The sequence below is a fragment of the Achroia grisella genome, unplaced genomic scaffold, assembly GCF_030625045.1.
Source record: "Achroia grisella isolate CSIRO2021 unplaced genomic scaffold, CSIRO_AGI_Agris_v1 utg1248, whole genome shotgun sequence".
In the NCBI taxonomy this organism is placed as follows: Eukaryota; Metazoa; Arthropoda; class Insecta; order Lepidoptera; family Pyralidae; genus Achroia; species Achroia grisella.
The window spans coordinates 126,329-145,893 of NW_026712607.1; the positions used below are offsets into that span (position 1 = coordinate 126,329).

The window sequence follows — 19,565 nt, forward strand, 5'->3', positions numbered from 1 at the left end:
CGAAACGTCGAGAGAGGTAAATACCTTTATTTGCCATAAAATTATTCGTCTTAATAATTTAAATAATGAGAGAATTGAGTTTCTTGCCAGTTCTTCTCAACTGAAGTATCCAGGTGAATTGGATAGTAGAGGTAATGATGAAATATTTTTTTATTATAATAATAATAAACACAATGGCGAGCTGAAACTGTACGTACTGTACCTATTGTACTTTCTTCTACGGGTATTGTACCCAAAATACTTGAAAATAGTCTGCAAACATTAAATATTCCCACTTATAAAACATATCTCCTACAAAAAACAATACTAAATACCTGTCGCATAACTCGAAAATTCTTGACCTCCTCAACAATATCATCACACAGCACAACCTCTCCCACACTTGGCTAAAGCCGTGTAGGTGAGTATTGCCTTCTTTTAAACTTGTAAAGGAAGAGAAAGAAAGAGAAAAGATAATAATAATAATAATAATAATGCCCGCATTGTACGCCGGTTTCTCTCCCTGGGGCCCTGAACCCCGGCCGACTGTGCTTCTGCCGGGGGTAAGTTGCCATCTCCTCTCTTTAAGAGGGGAGATGAGATTTTTTTTGGAAGTTAGGAATAATAATAACCTGATATCGTGGTGATGGATCGGGCACTCCCGAGGGTGTTTTTGGTGGACGTCACCATATCGCATGACGAAAACCTCGTGAAAGCTGAAACTAAGAAAAAGAGGAAATATCTCGACCTGGCTCACGAGGTGACCGAAATGTAGGGGGCGATGTCCACCGAAATCATTCCAATCGTTATGTCGGTGAACGGTCTTATTCCAACCAGTCTGGAACAACATCTCAAACGGTTGGGATTCCGAGGCGGCTCACTCCCGGTAAAGATGCAGAAAACGGTGCTCTTAGATTCTGCCCGCATTGTGCGCCGGTTTCTCTCCCTGGGGCCCTGATCCCCGGCCGACTGTGCTTCTGCTGGGGGTAAGTTGCCATCTCCTCTCCTTAAGAGTGGAGATGTGTTTTTTAAGTTTAAGAAATAATAATAATAATAATAAAACTCTTTATTGTGAATAAAAGAAACATAATGAACGTGAATAAAATAAAATAATTACAAAAAAGAAAGACAAGCAAACAAAAAGCGGCTAAATAATTATTGTAAATTTTTATTATTATTATTTTACATTTATATTAATATATTGACATCCATAAAATTGTTATATGGGGTCTGATCAAAATAGATTTACTGATTTATTTAAGTCAAACAGAAATATAAAACTTACAATTTTACTATAATAAGAGCACGGACTTTATGTGTGGAAAGAAAGAAAGAAAAAACCACAAAAGGCGGCGTTATCACTCAAAGCAATCTCTCAATTATTATCTTTACATATAAAGATAATATATAATAATTTATTATCTCTCTAATAAATTATATATATATATGTAACATTAAGTTTCCATTTAATTCGTGAACTTATGCTTACGATGAACTCGTATACCGTGACCGTCGGCCGCTCAGTCTGCATTTACACTCCTCATAAATATATATGTATAAATATTTACATGGAGCATGGAATAGAAGCCACGACCATCGGAAGTAAAGCGTTGCTGAACCGTTAGACCAGTGAGACCATCAAATATTTATATTGTGCGGGGATCGAACCCACTACTATCAAATGAGGAAACAAGAAATACCCTAAGTTTAAAAATTTAATAAATCTCTTTTAAGAAAAATTTCTTTATTCAAATAAAGAATAAACATCTTTTGGTTTTGTAATACCGAAGAAACTGCACTCTCGAATCTTTTTAACATGAAGAAAGATTTAGTTCTCTAATAAATTAAGTACATATATGTAACATTAAGTTTCCTTTTAATTCGTGAACTTATGCTTACGATGAACTCGTATACCGTGACCGTCGGCCGCTCAGTCTGCATTTACGCTCCTCATAAATATATATAAATGTTTGCATCGAGCATGGAATAGAAGCCGCGACCATCGGAAGTAAAGCGTTGCTGAACCGTTAGATCAGCGAGACCGTCAAATGTGCGGAGATCGAACCCACTACTATCAAATTGGGAAACAAGAAATTGGAGTATTTATTAAATTTTTAAACTTAGGGTAAGTTTAAAAAATTAATAAATATCTTTTTAAGAAAAAATTCTTTATTCAAATAAAGAATAAACATCTTTTGGTTTTATTATACCGAAGAAACTGCACTCTCGAATCTTTTTAACATGAAGAAAGATTTAGTTCTCTAATAAATTATGTACATATGTGTAACATTAAGTTTCCACTTAATTCGCGAACTTACTATGCTCACGATGAACTCGTATACCGCGGCCGTCGGCCACTCAGTCTGCATTTACGCTCCTCATAAATATATATAAATGTTTGCATCGAGCATGGAATAGAAGCCGCGACCATCGGAAGTAAAGCGTTGCTGAATCGTTAGACCAGCGAGAGCGTCAAATGTGCGGAGATCGAACCCACTACTATCAAATGAGGAAACAAGAAATACCCTAAGTTTAAAAATTTAATAAATCTCTTTTAAGAAAAATTTCTTTATTCAAATAAAGAATAAACATCTTTTGGTTTTGTAATACCGAAGAAACTGCACTCTCGAATCTTTTTAACATGAAGAAAGATTTAGTTCTCTAATAAATTAAGTACATATATGTAACATTAAGTTTCCTTTTAATTCGTGAACTTATGCTTACGATGAACTCGTATACCGTGACCGTCGGCCGCTCAGTCTGCATTTACACTCCTCATAAATATATATGTATAAATATTTACATGGTGCATGGAATAGAAGCCACGACCATCGGAAGTAAAGCTTTGCTGAACCGTTAGACCAGCGAGACCGTCAAATGTGCGGAGATCGAACCCACTACTATCAAATGAGGAAACAAAAAATCGGAGAATTTATTAAATTTTTAAACTTAGGGTAAGTTTAAAAATTTAATAAATCTCTTTTTAAGAGAAATTTCTTTGCTCAAATAAAGAATAAATATCTTTTGGTTTTCTAATACCGAAGCAACTGCACTCTCGAATCTTTTTAACATGAAGAAATATTTAGTTCTCTAATAAATTATGTACATATGTGTAACATTAAGTTTCCACTTAATTCGCGAACTTACTATGCTCACGATGAACTCGTATACCGCGGCCGTCGGCCGCTCAGTCTGAGTTTACGCTCCCATGGAACACTCCTGCGTGTATCGCGGATTTTATATACAAACAAATAAATTTTCATTGATTGAACCTGTATACTAGTGTACAATAAACTGTGTATCTGTTTTTGTGTAAACGACAAATCGTTGTGTGAGTTTTAACTATTTCGTGAGTATTTATTAATGAGTCGAAGACTTGATATTGATAAATTAGAAAGTTATGTTTTTATAGATTGATATATTGTATATATTTAACTATTTAATATTTATAGTCAACTAGCGAGATATTAAACGTTCGTCGACTTGAGTGATATTTTAAGGAAAATTCTCTATATATTAATGAATAAATTGCATGAAACAAAAAACTTTATAAGACTTTTTACCAAAAATGGCGCGGACGCAGTATGATTATTCCCACACTTATAGTTTATATAGAGAAGGAGTGCAGATTGCTATTATTTTTTTTTACATTATGCGTAAAAAAACGTTTTTTTATTGGGTTGTTTGGGCTATTGTCAGATGTTTGTAACACCTGTAGCACTGCGACCTACATAGATCTATTGTGCTCGCCCTTATTCAAAGTTCGCTGCCTAGACCCATCAGAGACAAGAATTGAAGGATATTCTTAGGAGCGATGGTAAAAAATTACTTTAATTTAATAAAAAAAATTAGTACATACAGTATCATATATTTGACGTATATATACTCCTTTGTTTATTGTTAACTAACCACCCCGGCTTCGAACGGGTGTACATGTATTATACATATAAACCTTCCTCTTGAATCACTCTATCTACTAAAAAACCCGCTTCAAAATCCGTTGCGTAGTTTTAAAGATTTAAGCAAACATAGGGACAGACAGCGACAGTGACTTTGTTTTATACTATGAAGTTTGTGGTCAAATTGAGAATAGATTAATATTGTCTTTTATATTATATGTCTATACTATTACTGAATGTTAAATTAATTATGGTCGAAATTTGACTATTTGGTGACGATTAGTTGATTTAAAAATGTATTATATTATCTCATATTTGTTGTACATATTAATAGATTCTGCCACTCCTGGGAGACGAACTTGTTCCCATATTAGGAGGGTTTCTTATAGCTGGCCAGGTCTGGTATACCGGTTTGCTTAGAAATAGAAATACAAATAATGTTTATTCAAATAAACTTAATATAAGCACTTCGACTTTTCTTTTTCTCATATAAGTAATAAATTTGTGTATTTCCCTAGTTATGTTTAGAGATACAATAATAATAATAACTTCAACACTCAAGCTGAATCGTACTTATGAATACAAATATTAGCACCGTGCGAGGAATCGAAGTCGCGACCATCTGAAGAAAACCGGTGTGCGCTAGACCACCGAGTCTGTATTATATTTTTACATTTTTACGTATATAAACAGTGGCTTCTATTTTGTACCTTGAGTAAAGAATTCAATTCTTCATTATTACTTTTTATTCTTCATTATTCTTCATTACTACTCATCTCATATGTTTACGGCACGGTGTCTCTTGATAGATGACTATCAATCAGCATACGATAACAAAACACGATAAACATAAAACGATTGAAACAATAAATATGTATACAATTTATTTATTGACCTGTTCTCGCGACATCGTCCGCGTGGAATTTAACTTTGTTTCTCAAACGTAGCCTAAGTTACTCCTTATTACATCAGCTACCTGCCAAAAAAAGTCCCGTCAAAATCGGTTCAGCCATTTCAGAGATTAACCGGAACAAACAGACAGACAGCCAGACAAAAATTTAAAAAAATGTTATTTTGGTGTATGTACCGTATTTATATTCATATGCATGTAGTAAAAACGGTTACTTCAATAATACAAACAGACAATACAATTTTATTTACATGTATAGGTAAGTGTATAAATTGGTGTCACAAAAATATCAAAATTATATTTTTTATTTATGTATTTATAGTAACAATTAGTGATATATATACAGACAATAAAGTACTCTATGTTGAACCTATTAAATATACTTTAGAAAATCTTATTTTTTACCACTTTTCATTTGTCTAACTGGTAATTGAATAGAATTGGCGGATTTAACGTTTGATTCAAATACTGACAACATACAGGATCCACTTGACACGGTTTCCTCATTATCACAAGTGTACACCTCAGTTTGTTCTTATTGTTACGTATATCTTACAGTACATTCATTGCATAACTTACAAAATTTTATTAAAAACTGTATCACAGAACCCCGTCGCCTTATTGTAATAATTTGTATGTGCTTTCACCCGCATGAAATTTATAACTAATATGTTATATTCTAATGTATAAGGTATATTACTGTAAAGTTTCATCAAAAACCGTTCAGTAGTTTATGAGTAAATGAGTAACAAACATCCATCCATACTTACCACAATACCAGCTACTTCCATTTGACCGCATTCAGAACCGCGCAGCCAGAATCATTGGTAATCAACGTCTATGTGACAGACTCGACCCATTGGCTTTGCTGCTGCGAGATATTGCATCTCTGTGCATTTTCTACCGCATATATCACGGGGAGTGTTCTGAGGAATTGTTCGGATTAATACCAGCTGCTGAGTTTCAACACCGTACCACCCGCCAGAAACTGAAATACCATCCTGATCATCTGGATGAATGGCGGTCTTCCACAGTGCGGTTTTCTAGAAACTTTTTGCCCGCACAACCACATTGTGGAATCACCTTCCAGCAATGGTATTTCCGAACCGATACGATATTGAAACCTTCAAGAAAAGAGCTTATTTCTTTTTAAAAGGCCGACAACGTACTTGAAATTCCCCTGGTGTTGCGGGTGCTCATGGGCGGCGGTAATCACTTACCATCAGGTGAGCCGCATGCTCGTTTGTCCCCTGTGTTATAAAAAAAAAATTCTTACTAACTTTCACATTTATAATATTAGTAAGAATGTATGAATGTGAATTAAGTATACTAAATGACTTTAGTTCCTTAAATTCAAAATTCAAAATATCTTTATTCATGTAGTTCTATTACACACTCTTATGATATGTCAAATCTAGCGTCAGTTCGGAGTGATTTCGAGATGAGAAGAACTGACAAGAAACTCAGCTCGTATTTTGTTTAAAATAAATGTTGAACATATTTACAATAATACAGATTATTTAAATTCAAATTTGGGATGGTATTACGTCAACATATAACAATGCTTGTGACAGCCTCATCTATAATAGAATAATAATAAATAAATAAAAATTTGATACAGGCTGAATTTCTTCTCAATTTTTCTCAGCTCGAAATCACTCCGAACTGACGGTAGATTTGACATATCATAAGAATCTGTAATAGACCTATATGAATAAAGATATTTTGAATTGAACATTCGTAAATATAAAGTATTTTTTTTATTTATCTATTTACATTAACGTTTATCTGTAGATCTCACAAGTGTCTGGCTGTCTGTCTGTCGCGCTTTCACGCCAAATCTACTGAATCGATTTAAATGAAATTTATACAGAGACAGCATAGAGCCTGATATAGGTCATAGGCTACTTTTTAATGCTAAAAAGTGTTGTAACGGATTGAAATGTTGCATGGAAGTATTGTCATTTTTAATGCTAGAAGTTTGAAACTTATTTTTTAGGCTCCTGATTAAATATAACATTTTACCCTTCATTCATTTATTCATAATTTAAGAGCTACGCTCTTGTCGGTGGAGCTCTTGCTACTTTCCGCGAACTTCCATCATGCTCTTTAATTCTTGATACGACACGACTCCCATTTTGTCCTCAGTTTGTTTGATGTAGCTATTCCTTGATCTTCCCCTCCCCCTCTTTCCTTCTATTTTCCCCTGAATAATAATTTTCATGAAATCATCGCGCCGTATCAAGTGTCCTAACATTTTTCCTCGTCTATTTTCTATTGTGTTCAATATCTGCCTTTTTTCTTTTACCCTGTGTAGTACTTCTTCGTTTCTTACTTTATCCTTCCAGCTAATTCTTTGCATCCTTCTCCAACACCACATTTCAAAAGTCTCCAGTTTGTCTCTTTCCTTTTGATTTAATGTCCACGTCTCACACGCATACAAGGCTATACTCCAGATATAGGTTTTAATAAACCGTTTCCGTGAAGTCTTTGATATTTTAGCGCGTAATTTTACCCTTACAATAAAATATAATATAAATATAATATAATGAAATATAATATAATGAAAGTTTGTATAGAAATTCGTCATTTTTTAAGCTAGACCCTGACACTTTTTTCTTTGATTTTTATGAAATTTTACAGTTGTATAGCTTATACATCAGAATAACACATTATATATTAATATACATAGTTTAGTTTATTAACATGTAAATTGTTTAAAAAATAATGAAAGTTATTTACAATTTCCTATACAATTATCTAAGACTTCTACAGTGCCTATAGTAGAAACTCTGCTTAGTTTGGGAATGGATGGTGCTGTGTGAATTGTCCATTGCAATTATTTATTATACATATAAATACATACATAGAATGAGCCATAAAAAGTCACCTATATGTCAATCTTGCCATTTTATAATTTAGAAATACGTGCGAGATAGAATATTTTTATCGTCACGAAACATAAAAGTGGGTCGTAAAATATTTATTTTTAGACCAGTACAACGAAATATGGCGAGATATGTGAGGCAGATGATGTTATTTACCACAATTCAATAGTTTATAACATTACTAGCTGTGCCCGCGGCTTCACTTACGTTAAATTTCAATATAAAGTATAGCGCCTATGTGTTATTTTAATGCATATGCTATATTACTGTAAATTTTCATGAAAATCCGTTCTGTACAGTTCAGATATGTGGCGGCGTTATGGGCCGGGTCATTGGGCTCCCAAAATATGGTCGAACACAGTGATGGCTGGCTCATACGTCATACTCGTGAACAAGTGCTGCTTGTAGGAACTGGTCTGCTCTAATCACTACGACTGATTTAATCCTATTGTGTACTTAATATCTGAAGTTAATAAATTAGTGCTAGTTGGCGGTTTGTATTTGCACGTTTCGAATTGGAAATGTAAAATTACAATGGTTATTTAAAAGAGCAACACGCAAGAAATAGAAATAGAAATAGAAATAGAAATAGAAATAATCTTTATTCAAATAAACTCATTACAAGCACTTTTGAATAGTCATATTTGATTCTAGCTATTAAATTGCAGATTCATCACAAGAAGAATGAGCAAGAAACTTGTGTGTTGCAAAACAAGTTTCTTGCTCTTCCTTCTTGTGATGAGACAGCTTTCCGAATTAGTGGTAGATTAAAATAATGATAACTATGACTATTCAAAAGTGCTTAAATTAAGTTTATTTCTATAAATGATTTTCTATTCTATTCTAAAAGTAAGTTTTCCATGAAAGAGTAACAAACATACCTACAAACTTTCCCATTTAGAATATTAATAATAAGATATTTTAACTGTAACCTCTACAGATAATAATAATAACTGATTAGACTATATGCTTTTGCGAAAATTGTGGCATATGTTGGTGGTCACTCTATTTTCTCAAAATTTAATTTTAATTATTATAAATTATTATTTTCTATTATTGTAAACATATACAACATTATTTGAAAAGTATACGAGTTGAGTTTCTTGCCAGTTCTTCTCATCTCGAAAGCACTCCGAACTGACGGTAGTGAGAGATTTGACATATCATAAGAGTCTGTAATAGACCTACATGAATAAAGATATTTTGATTTGATTTGATTTGAATAAGTTTATTTTAGCTGAATAACTTCATTTTCACAAAAAAGGACCTATCTAGCTCACTCGTATGAACAAAGCAAGACAGTGCAACAATGCGACTTAAAATTATGCAAGACTTAGGAATTATAATCAATGTCGAAATTGATGATAAAAATACCTGTATATTTACAGTACTAAATATAGTAAGCCGAGTAGAGCGGAACGTATATTTACGGCAAAATTTTGATTGAAGGTATTGTTATCACGCTTGGTTGATCAATCAGATTCTTTACTACTATAGTTACAGAAGGAAAGCTTATTATAATGTTCATATGCCGGCGTAGGTGGTCTAGAGTTTTCGGACACCATTTTAATTCCGATGGTGCGGGTTCGACTCCTCGCAAGGTATAAATATTTGTGTTCCTGAGTATGATTGTTTGTATCGGTTTGGGTGTTTACTATGTATGTATGTATTTTTTTATTCGGAAATGTTTAAACACACGACTCTCACAATTACAATAAACACTTATATGCTTAATTTGAACCGATCTTGTACAATAAAATACAAAACAAAAAAACTTAAACGTTACAAATACAAAAATATAATATATGTTTACGAAACAATATTTAAGTATTTATATCAGTTGTCTAGTACCCATAACACAAGCCTGCCTACAGTGGGACTAGATGGCGTTGTGTTAATTGTCGAGGGTTATTTATTTATTTATTCATTATAATAATTTTCAGGACTCCCCTCCGCTCTCCGCGCCGTAAGCCCCGAAGGTTCGGTCGCTCCGAGTTCAGTATGGACGAAGAAGATTATTCGCCGAGTAATTCTGTCACTTCAGTCAACTCGCTCGCCAGTCTTCTCAAAGAGAAATTACAAGTTTGTATTGTTTTTTTTATCTTAACAATAAATGACAAATAACATTTTTTTTATGGCATTTTTCGAATTTATAACGTCTATTTAAGAATATATATTTAGCAGGGTATGTAGTTACCTCTATTTATTTATTTTACCTTTCATTTAAGAGTATTTGTATGTACCTATATCCTTGTTAAGAAGAATACAATAACCGTGGAAATAATAAAACCACCATCTAGCCTCGAACTAAGTCGAGATATATAATACCCATTGATAGACACATTTATATTATATATATATATATATATATATATCTATATACGGATATACATGATATGGGTATATTCCTATATATAGAGGATCAGCGAAGAAATATCCTATATAGAGCAATATGCTGGTAGGTGACATCCCAGACGTACATCGCCAAAAAAGGGCAAATGGACCAAATAAAAAGTATTCGAAGCATTTAGAATTCCTTAGTCTCTACTTACGGCAATAGGAAATAGGCGTGACGATATACGATGTATGAATTTTAGTTATTGATATGGTAATTATTCAAATTGGAAATTGGATCGTTCGTCGTGGACATATGTCCAGCAGTGGACGTCTTCCGGGCTGCGATGATGATGATGATGATGAATTATTCAAATTTCGTTCCCATTTCAGAGCATACCGCAGAAAATCCGCAAAAAGCCGACAGACTACAAACTGCGGGCATTTGTAGCCCTCATGTTCCTCGCAGTGGCTTTCTTCGTTGGCTTCGCTTACGTCTTATATCACCGGCAGGCATTAACGAAGGCTTACTACGACAACGTACAGTTCAACGAACCTAAAAGGATCATCAGAATCTTCAACAGAGAGGACAACGAAATATTGAAGGCAACTTTGGGTAATTTGCTAAAATTTTGAATCAATCCGTCAAAAGATTTCACAGTTCCACTAAAAATCGTTTTTGATTTACATCACATCTATATCAAAATAATAAAAAAAAATATAGTTGGGCTAGTTGCCAGCAACATCTGGTATGCCAAACAAACTGGTGGTACTTTTGATGGTGAGAGGGAACCATCGTCTATATAAATGAACAGAACCTCCGTGATGCTGTTCATTTATATAGGCGACATCATGAGCCATATTTATGTTGTGAGTTCAAGATGTCCTAGAAGTTCTCGTCTATTAATTAACCAATTTTCTAAGATCTTAAAAGATGTCGGTCTGTCTAGAACTGCAGTAAGTTCTATACTAGAAAGTTTATCTAAAGCTGCATTAGCAGACCAGGTTTGTTTGGGCAGGGAAAGAAACACGAGCAGTATAGAGCTGACTGTTAACGTATGTCGGCAAAGGGGACTCTTACCACTTTATTAGTCAAGGTCACAAGTCCCGGAAGAAGCTCGGAATTTCTCTCTCTGCCTCACGATTTACCCGACACCCAAGCGGCGAATTTATGGAATGCAAAGATATTGGTGTCAGTAGTCTAAAACATTTCGTTTTATCGTGTGAAAAAATCCCCCTTTCGTCCCCTCGTTGGAGGGGTGACGAAAGGGAGTGTGAGATTAAACCATGTAGGACCCATTAAAAAATCACACGGTGTAACTACGAGCATCATTGCCGGTGTCGCGGTAGCATTAGCACAACTAGTCGTCTAGTACCCATAGCACAAGATCTGCTTATCTTGGAACTAGATACCGCTGTATGAATTCAAGTTAAGAACAGTTATTATATTGCATGTATACATTCCAATTTTAATATGTATATAGTTGATTATATTTGCAGCTGTGGGTATAGAAGGTAAAGTGAAATCGTACCCATGTTTGGCTGAAGATCGACTCGACGATGGCTCCAAGTGTTTGGAGTGGGTGCACACGCTGCGGTTCTACCTCAAGTGTCTGCCGCACGACCCCGGCCTCGACAACACCACCTGCTATTCTGTCCATTGGAAAGCACTGAGAAACGGTAACTACCACCATTTTGATTTCTCGAATAGTACTATCATTTGTATTCATAAGTATGATCGTTTATGTCGGTCTGGGTGTTTTCAATGTTGATTATGTATGTATTTACTAAAACATGTATCTATCAAATCAAATGAAAGAATCTTTATTCAGGTAGGTCTATTATAGTTTTTTATGAAATGGCAAATATACCGTCTGTTCGAATTAGTTTAATTTTACCTTTTTTAAGGTATTTGGGTGTTCAGGAACTATTTTTCATATTGCATCATCCGCTCCTGCTGATTTTGCGTAGTTCAATGTTACTTTTTCTTTTTGCTTTTGACCTAAGAGTAATATCGATATGTTTAATTGTCTGAAGGATTAGGCTATTAAAATCATTTTTCAAATTTAGGTGATAATACCAAAGTTTAGCTAAACATTATATATTATTTATAATGTTGGAGAGTTAATAATAAGCTGTAACTTCTTCTTTTATCATCTCATCAAATTTTATTAACACCTTTACCTATTTAGACCTGTAAACGTCATAAACGGTCAAATAATCAGACACACTTTCGCATTTATAACATAAGTTAATGTTATAAGTTAATAAATAATATTATATTTATTATTAAATAGCATTGATATATGTATAAGCTTCATTTAATATTATAAAATATTTTTCAGATGTATATCCTAATGATTGTTTCGACTGGTCCGATACAAAAGTACATTGGTACGGTGCAGGGCAATCACTTAACATAACTTGGCCATTAAACACAGGATCTATTGATTACACACCGTTCATTACTGGCGACATACAAAAGTCACAATGGGGCAATGTCTTATCCAGATACCTAATCAACTCCAAAGGAGCTGCTATCATTATCGATGAAGAAACTCCTCTTCAAATAGCTATTAACAAAGAAAGGAACGAAATCTGTCTTAAAGCTAGGTATGACGATTTCGCTTACGTTAATCAGCTCACAGAATTTCCTGAGATGAAGTACAATATATGTACGTCACACGATATGAAATCTCTCCATTCATCCATCCATAGTCATAGTAGAGCTCCATTATGGGACGGTTTGAAACCAGCTGACATGCAGACCCTAGAATCTCTAATATCAGAACCTGTGTGGCAAATTGCCCCACGTTTCAAGCATGAACTACAAACTGAGACAATATCGCAGTATACGGAAGACGTTATAAATTTAGGCTTTTTAAAACAGGGCCATGTTCTCATTAATGAATTTTGGCAGAACGAAATTGGTGATCTGTCAGTGGATGCAAATAGATTTGAAACATTAAATGTAACTATTGATAAACTGCATAGAAGAGGTTTTAAAGTAGCGTTTACGATTCAACCCTTTATAAGTACAGAAAGTACAAATTTCGCTGAATGTGTACAGAGGAGACTGCTTGTTAGTGAGAGGAATAGCGATAGAAGAATACCAGCATTGACGAGATTTAAATCTTTAGCTAGCGCTGGAGTATTAGACATAACTAATAATAGATCAGTGCCGTGGATATTAGAAAAATTAGAAGCTGTTATTGAAGAATATCACATAGACTCTTTTTATTTTGATCTAGGTGTCGCTTACGATATGCCTCACTACTACCAATGTGAGAAGAGATTGATCAATCCGGACCAATACAAAACGTTATTTACGAAGACTTTTGAGAAAACCCTAAACATTATTGGTGTTTCGTCAGCAATTTCTTTACCGCGACCGCCGATTTTTGTATCATTGCCTCCATTTGAGTCGTCTTGGGAAGCTTTGGCAATGGTTATACCAGCGATGTTGACATATGGAGTAGATGGGTATCCATTTGTAATGCCCGGTGCAGTTGGAGGAGATATATACTGGCCAGGCAGCGAGCAGTTCTTGCCATCATCCAAAGGATTTATGGAGGTAAATGCAACAAATACAACTCAAGAGAATGGAATAGAGTTGCCAGAACGGGAGTTGTATATAAGATGGCTGCAGATGGCCACATTCTTGCCAGTGATGAAATTCACGCATCTACCAAGTAAATACAACGACGAGAAAGTGTTAGAGATGGCGAAGAATTTGACGTCTTTGAGGCAAAAACTGGTAAGTAACTTTGTAATTTTATTGAAGGCATATTTTAACAGAACAGTTTTAGCTCATCAAGTCCAGAATAATTTACCATTATACTTTATACGAAATTATCTGCGTAGGTACTACTGTCTTACAGAATTCAACCTTGGTGTCAAGCAGATGTTTTTCGGTTATTAGATGTAGATTAGGCAGTAAAATTATAGAATTTGAGCCATGACATCTTAGTCTTCCTGAATGGCAATGATTGATTGGTGATTGTTACCACTTACCACCATTGGCCTGTTTGCCATTCTATAAAAGTCTTATGAAGTAAAATCAAGTAGTTATATTACAAGTAATTCATTGTATGGCATATGATGGCTTCGGTGGTCCAGCGGTTTAACACATAGCCTTATTTCCTAATGATCGATTCTCTTCGTCCTTAGTTCGATTTCTAGCACTGTACAAATATTTGTATACATGAAATTCATTCTTTATATCGGTTTTGTTGTTTTCTAAGTATATTTTGTATGTTTTTTAAAAAACTGTATTTGTATTTATATCAGTTGTCTAGTACCTACAACACAAGCTTTGCATATCTTGTCACGAGTCCTATTCTGTTTGAATTGTCCTGAAATATTATAAATATCTTACAGATACTTTTGAAGCCAAATTGAGTAGTTATATTAAAAGTAGTAATTAATTGAGTGGTGTAAATCAAATCAAATCAGAAATCATTATTCATGTAGGACATTTTAGCCTCTTATTAAATCAAGTTTCAAGTATTAATATTTTTTACCTACCGTAAAATTATGTAAATAAAATACTAACAAATGTTTCAATATTACAATATTATACGTAACATTCCTTTATACTCATATACAGTATTATATATTGTTCGGTTAGTTTGAATGCAGTCTTTTGTTACATAAATTATCTTATGTCATTAGCACTAATTAAAACTCTAATATAGATAAGTATAATATTTCATAACACTGTGTGATACTGACCTACATTATGTACTTAATTATTTTAGTGCATTTTGTGTATATGTGACGGTTTAGCGGTTTAGCACTTTTACTTCCGATGGTCATGGTTATCACGTGATGTGTGTATGTGTGTGCATTTCTGTGCATATATTCGTGAGTTAGTATGAATGAATGAATACACAATATAAATATAACTTCAGATAACGCCTCTACTGCAAGAGTCAGTAACGCGCACGTGACACCCCTAGTGTTTCATACGTCCATAGCCTACGGTAATCGTTTATCAAAAGACATACAGTCTTCTGATACTACTATGGAACACAGGACAGGATAAAATCATATCATTAACCCGCAACAACCACCATCGTAGTATAAAAATAATTGCAGATCTCGCCCCTCTTATTGAAATACAAGGAAGAGGCTCTAGAATGGGCCTGCCGCTGATCAGACCGCAAAGTGTATACTGCGGAATATAGTTGGATTATAGTTAGATTTCAGGCATCTATAGGGTAACCATTTACCCTCAGAAAGGCTGTATGTGCGTTTCTCAATAACGTAGTATAAAAAAACGTGCAGATCACGCCCCTGCTGCTGAAGTACAAGCGCGAGGCCCTGGAGGAGAGCAATGAGTATTAAATCGCGGGATGTAGTCAGTTAGGTATGTGGTGGTATAACCTCAGATCACGTCCTCCCTGCTGAAATACAAGCGGGAGGCCCTACAAGTCGGCTGGCAGTGTTATATATACTTAGATCGCTTTAGAGTCGGCTACGCGGACATGCCACCCCTGATGTTTCATGTATCCTATAGGCTACTGTAACCATTTACCATCAGAAAGTCATATGGGAGTTTACTACTATCGTAGTATAAAAAAATAACTGCAATGAGTAGTAAATCGCGGGATATAGTTAGTTATATATTAGTGACAGTATAACTTCATCACGCCCTTCTTGTTGAAATATAAGCTGGAGTCTTTAGAGCGTGGGTTGCTGCCGATCAGGCCACAAAGTCATATAGTTAAATACCTTTAGGGTCAGCAACGCGCATGGTTTTCCTCGATGATCTATACACAGCGTTACACTTTAGATCGCTTTGGAGTCGATACGATAACCGTTTACCATCAGATGGGCCCGTATACGCGTTTGTCAATAACGTAGTATGAAAAAACGTGCAGATCACGCCACTGCTGCTGAAGTACAAGCGCGAGGCCCTGGAGGAGGGCCTGCCGCTGATCCGCCCGCTGTGGCTGGTGGCGGGCGGGGACGCCGCGCTGCTGGTGCGCGACGAGTTCGCCATCGGGGACGAGATCGTCGTCGCGCCCGTACTCAATCCAGGGGAGACCACCAGAGAAGGCAAGTCGCTTTCATTTTAAATCTTTAATAAGTGTAATAGTAATAAAATATACCCATTATTAATCCAGGAGAGACTACTAGAGTGGGCAAGTTGCTTTCATTTTAAATCTTTAATAAATGTAATCATAATAAAATATACTTTATTAATCCAGTTTCTTTATTAATCTGGAAGACATCAGGAGAGACATTTTGAACCTTTAATAAATGTAATAATAATAAAATATACCCATTATTAATCCAGGAGAGACTACCAGAGAAGGCAAAATGCTTTCATTTTGAACTATTGATAAATGTAAATATTCCTGAACAATTCACACAGTGTCATCTAGTCCCAAGCTAAATAGAGCTTCTGTTATGGATACTAGTATTTTTTATAAATACATATATAATATAGATTAGAAAACTACATTATATATGTATTTATAAAAAAATATGTATTCAAGTATATCAGTTGTTTAGTATCCATAACACAGCTTAGGACAAGATGGCGATGGTGAATTGTCATTATTATTATTATTATATATTATCAACTTATGTTATTAATCAACATCTGTTTCTTCCTTATCCCATTTATTTGTGGTCGTCGTAATATGTTTTCTCTTCCATTCATCCCTGTTCGTAGTCATCCCGTTATTTACTCCCTTTCTCACCATATCATCTTTCACACAGTCCATCCATCTCTTTTTCGGTCTTCCTCTGCCCTTATAACCATCCACATACATATGTAACACCTTCCTTATGGTATGATCTTCATTCCTACGCATTGCACGCCCGTTAGTATTAACGTATGTTTTTAATATATTTTCTTGAATATTTTAATGTGCAGTATATCTCCCGGCCGGGCTGTGGCAGGACGGTATCGACGGATCCCTGCGGAAAGGCAACCGATGGATGCACGAGTACAAAGTTCCCCTAGAACGGGTCGCGTACTTCATAAGGAAACCGGACGATATGAGGTTTAAGTGACATTATTAATAATCCATATACTCAACCCATAAAAAAATGTGCTGTAATGAAAATTTTCTACAATAACTAATTAGGCTCAGAATGGGGACAGAAATGAACTACCCGTATTACTGCCGGTATTGGGAAGTCTAAGATTCTCTCGACTTAAAAGATATGATATCCAGGGACTACTGGAAAGATTCGCAGACTGCGTCTGAGAGCTGATTCATCACTTAGGCATACAACCATTGAATAAAAATAGAACCAACTGATTGGACTATTGTCTAAAAAAATAAAAAGATTGCCAAAAAAGAAGTATTCTCGATAAAATATTGTCGATAGCATTAGGCAATTGATATCAACGTTCCGCACTAATAAGATTTACTTTAAACAAGTTTGTTTAATAATTACACGTAACAGAAAATCTCAATTGTCACCAAAAAAAAAATCATTAGTTCATTCACATGAACTAAGAATCATCAACAAAGATTCATGAATCTAAGACAGTATAAAATGAAAACTTCTGACAGAAATTGTAAAAATAATGAATTTCAGAACAACAGAAGTACCTATATTTAGCTCATTCATATGAACAATCGATAATCGTTACTTCCTTACTAATATTATAAAATAATGCGAAAGTAACTCTGTCTGTCTGTCTCGTTTTCACATCAAAACTACCGAACCGATTTAAATGAAATTGGGTACACAGATAGTCTAGACCCTGAGAAAGGATATAGGCTACTTTTTAATGCGAAAAAAGGGTTGCAAGGGGTTAAAAGAGGGGATGACAGATTGTATGGAAGAATAGTCATTTTGAAGCTAGAAGATTGTATCTTATTTTTGAGGCTGTTGATTAAATAGTAATAAATATGACATTCAAAGTTTGTGAAAATGTTACCCTTAAGGGGTAAAAAATTGAACCTAAAGGGGATTGAAGTTTATATAGAAAATCACTAGAACACGCGGACGAAGTCGCGGTCACAGCTAGTAGTATATAAATTTGAAAAAATCTGCAAGGCATTGTAAATATAACAAATTTTCCGAATAACGAAAAAAATACTTTGAAATATATATATAAATATATATTGTAATAATATAGTAAGTCGAGTAGAGCGTAACGTAAACTTTCGATTGAAAGCACAGATAATATAATATTACATAATTGAAAGTATTGCTATCGCGCTGGAGTGAGGAGAGATGCAATATCTCTAAAGAGAGATTGTTGGTGTCAGGGAGTAAAATAGTGGACTGTGTAAGTGTGTAATATCTCCAACTGATTTAATACTAGAATCTTGAGATTAATCTTGACCATAAATAGAATGAATACTGAGAGACAACAGTATGTTTTCTAGGAGCCTTCACACGGGTAGAAAGGTAGAAACAGAAATGAGGCTTTTTGCAAATTACAAATTTCAACACTATTGCAATTATCATAGAGATCTCATTTAATTAAATAACTTACAGCCCATGTTAGTCCATTGCAATGTTTTGTAAATATACTGCATTTTTTAACAATATAATCTTAATTTAGATCTCTGTATTGTTTTTATCAATTTTGAAGACACTTTACTTCGTGCCGTTGTTAGCATTAGTACGGATTAGACGTAAGAAAATGTTAATAGATAAATTGTCTGTGGTTCCCTACACCCTTTGTAATGGACCACAGACAAAATTTCTTATTAGAAATACCATTAGTCGCAATTCAAATTGTAAATTATAATAATTAGATATACATATTCTCATTGAAAATCACTCCGAGTTCATAACTAAGCACCAAATTTGACGTTCCTTGTCACATCATATCGTTGTTATATGTATGTTTTATTGTATTATTATTAGTATCATTCAACTTTAATTAATATTATTGACATGTGTAATAGTAAAAATAATAGTAGCGATATAATCTTGTAACTCAATGCTGTGGTTACCTATAATTATGAGTACAGTTAGTTTAAGACCATTAGAATTGTATAGAATCACGACAGATTTTTATGGCTGCATCTTATATTGGTAATTCTTAAAAAAAAAAAAATATATATCAGAAACAGTAATGGAATTAAATTAAATTAAATATGATATACGTAATAGCTTAACGAATCAGAAACAATAATGGAATTAAATTAAATTATATATATAATATGCGTAATAGCTTAACGAATTGTCATTTTTTAAATAGTAATAAAAATTACCATGTATGATATTTTTACATTATTCTTAAATAGAAACCACAATTGCATTAATTTAAATTATCATTTTTAATTTCAAATAAGTTTAAAAATGTAAAAAAATAAAAATGAAATATTTTACGTTTTTAAAATATTTTCAAATTAAACATGACAATATAACTTAATGTCATTCTTATTATCAGGTAATGAAAAAGAAGGAATAAAATGTTTAATAGCTAGATGTAACGTTTGTAAATTATATGTAACAATAAATTTCATAGTAACAAAATACTAATCCCAAGACTCATTCCCAATTAATGTATAAAAAATAATGGAATATTGAGTTTGTTTCTCTTTTTCGCCTCACTAGAGAATCAGT

General features: G+C 34.0%; 1 protein-coding gene across 1 annotated transcript in view; it reads left to right on the forward strand.

Annotated features, from left to right (window-relative positions):
- LOC131854877 (myogenesis-regulating glycosidase) overlaps positions 1-17,674 on the forward strand; it is a 54,252-nt gene extending 36,578 nt beyond the window's left edge. Inside the window, exons 4-9 of the mRNA XM_059206058.1 lie at positions 9,620-9,758; positions 10,404-10,626; positions 11,511-11,690; positions 12,356-13,767; positions 15,896-16,073; positions 16,900-17,674. Of these exons, the coding sequence (XP_059062041.1) occupies positions 9,620-9,758; positions 10,404-10,626; positions 11,511-11,690; positions 12,356-13,767; positions 15,896-16,073; positions 16,900-17,039 (2,272 nt within the window). The 3' untranslated portion in view covers positions 17,040-17,674. The remainder of the gene's footprint in view (positions 1-9,619; positions 9,759-10,403; positions 10,627-11,510; positions 11,691-12,355; positions 13,768-15,895; positions 16,074-16,899) is intronic.
- The last annotated feature ends 1,891 nt before the right edge of the window (positions 17,675-19,565 follow it).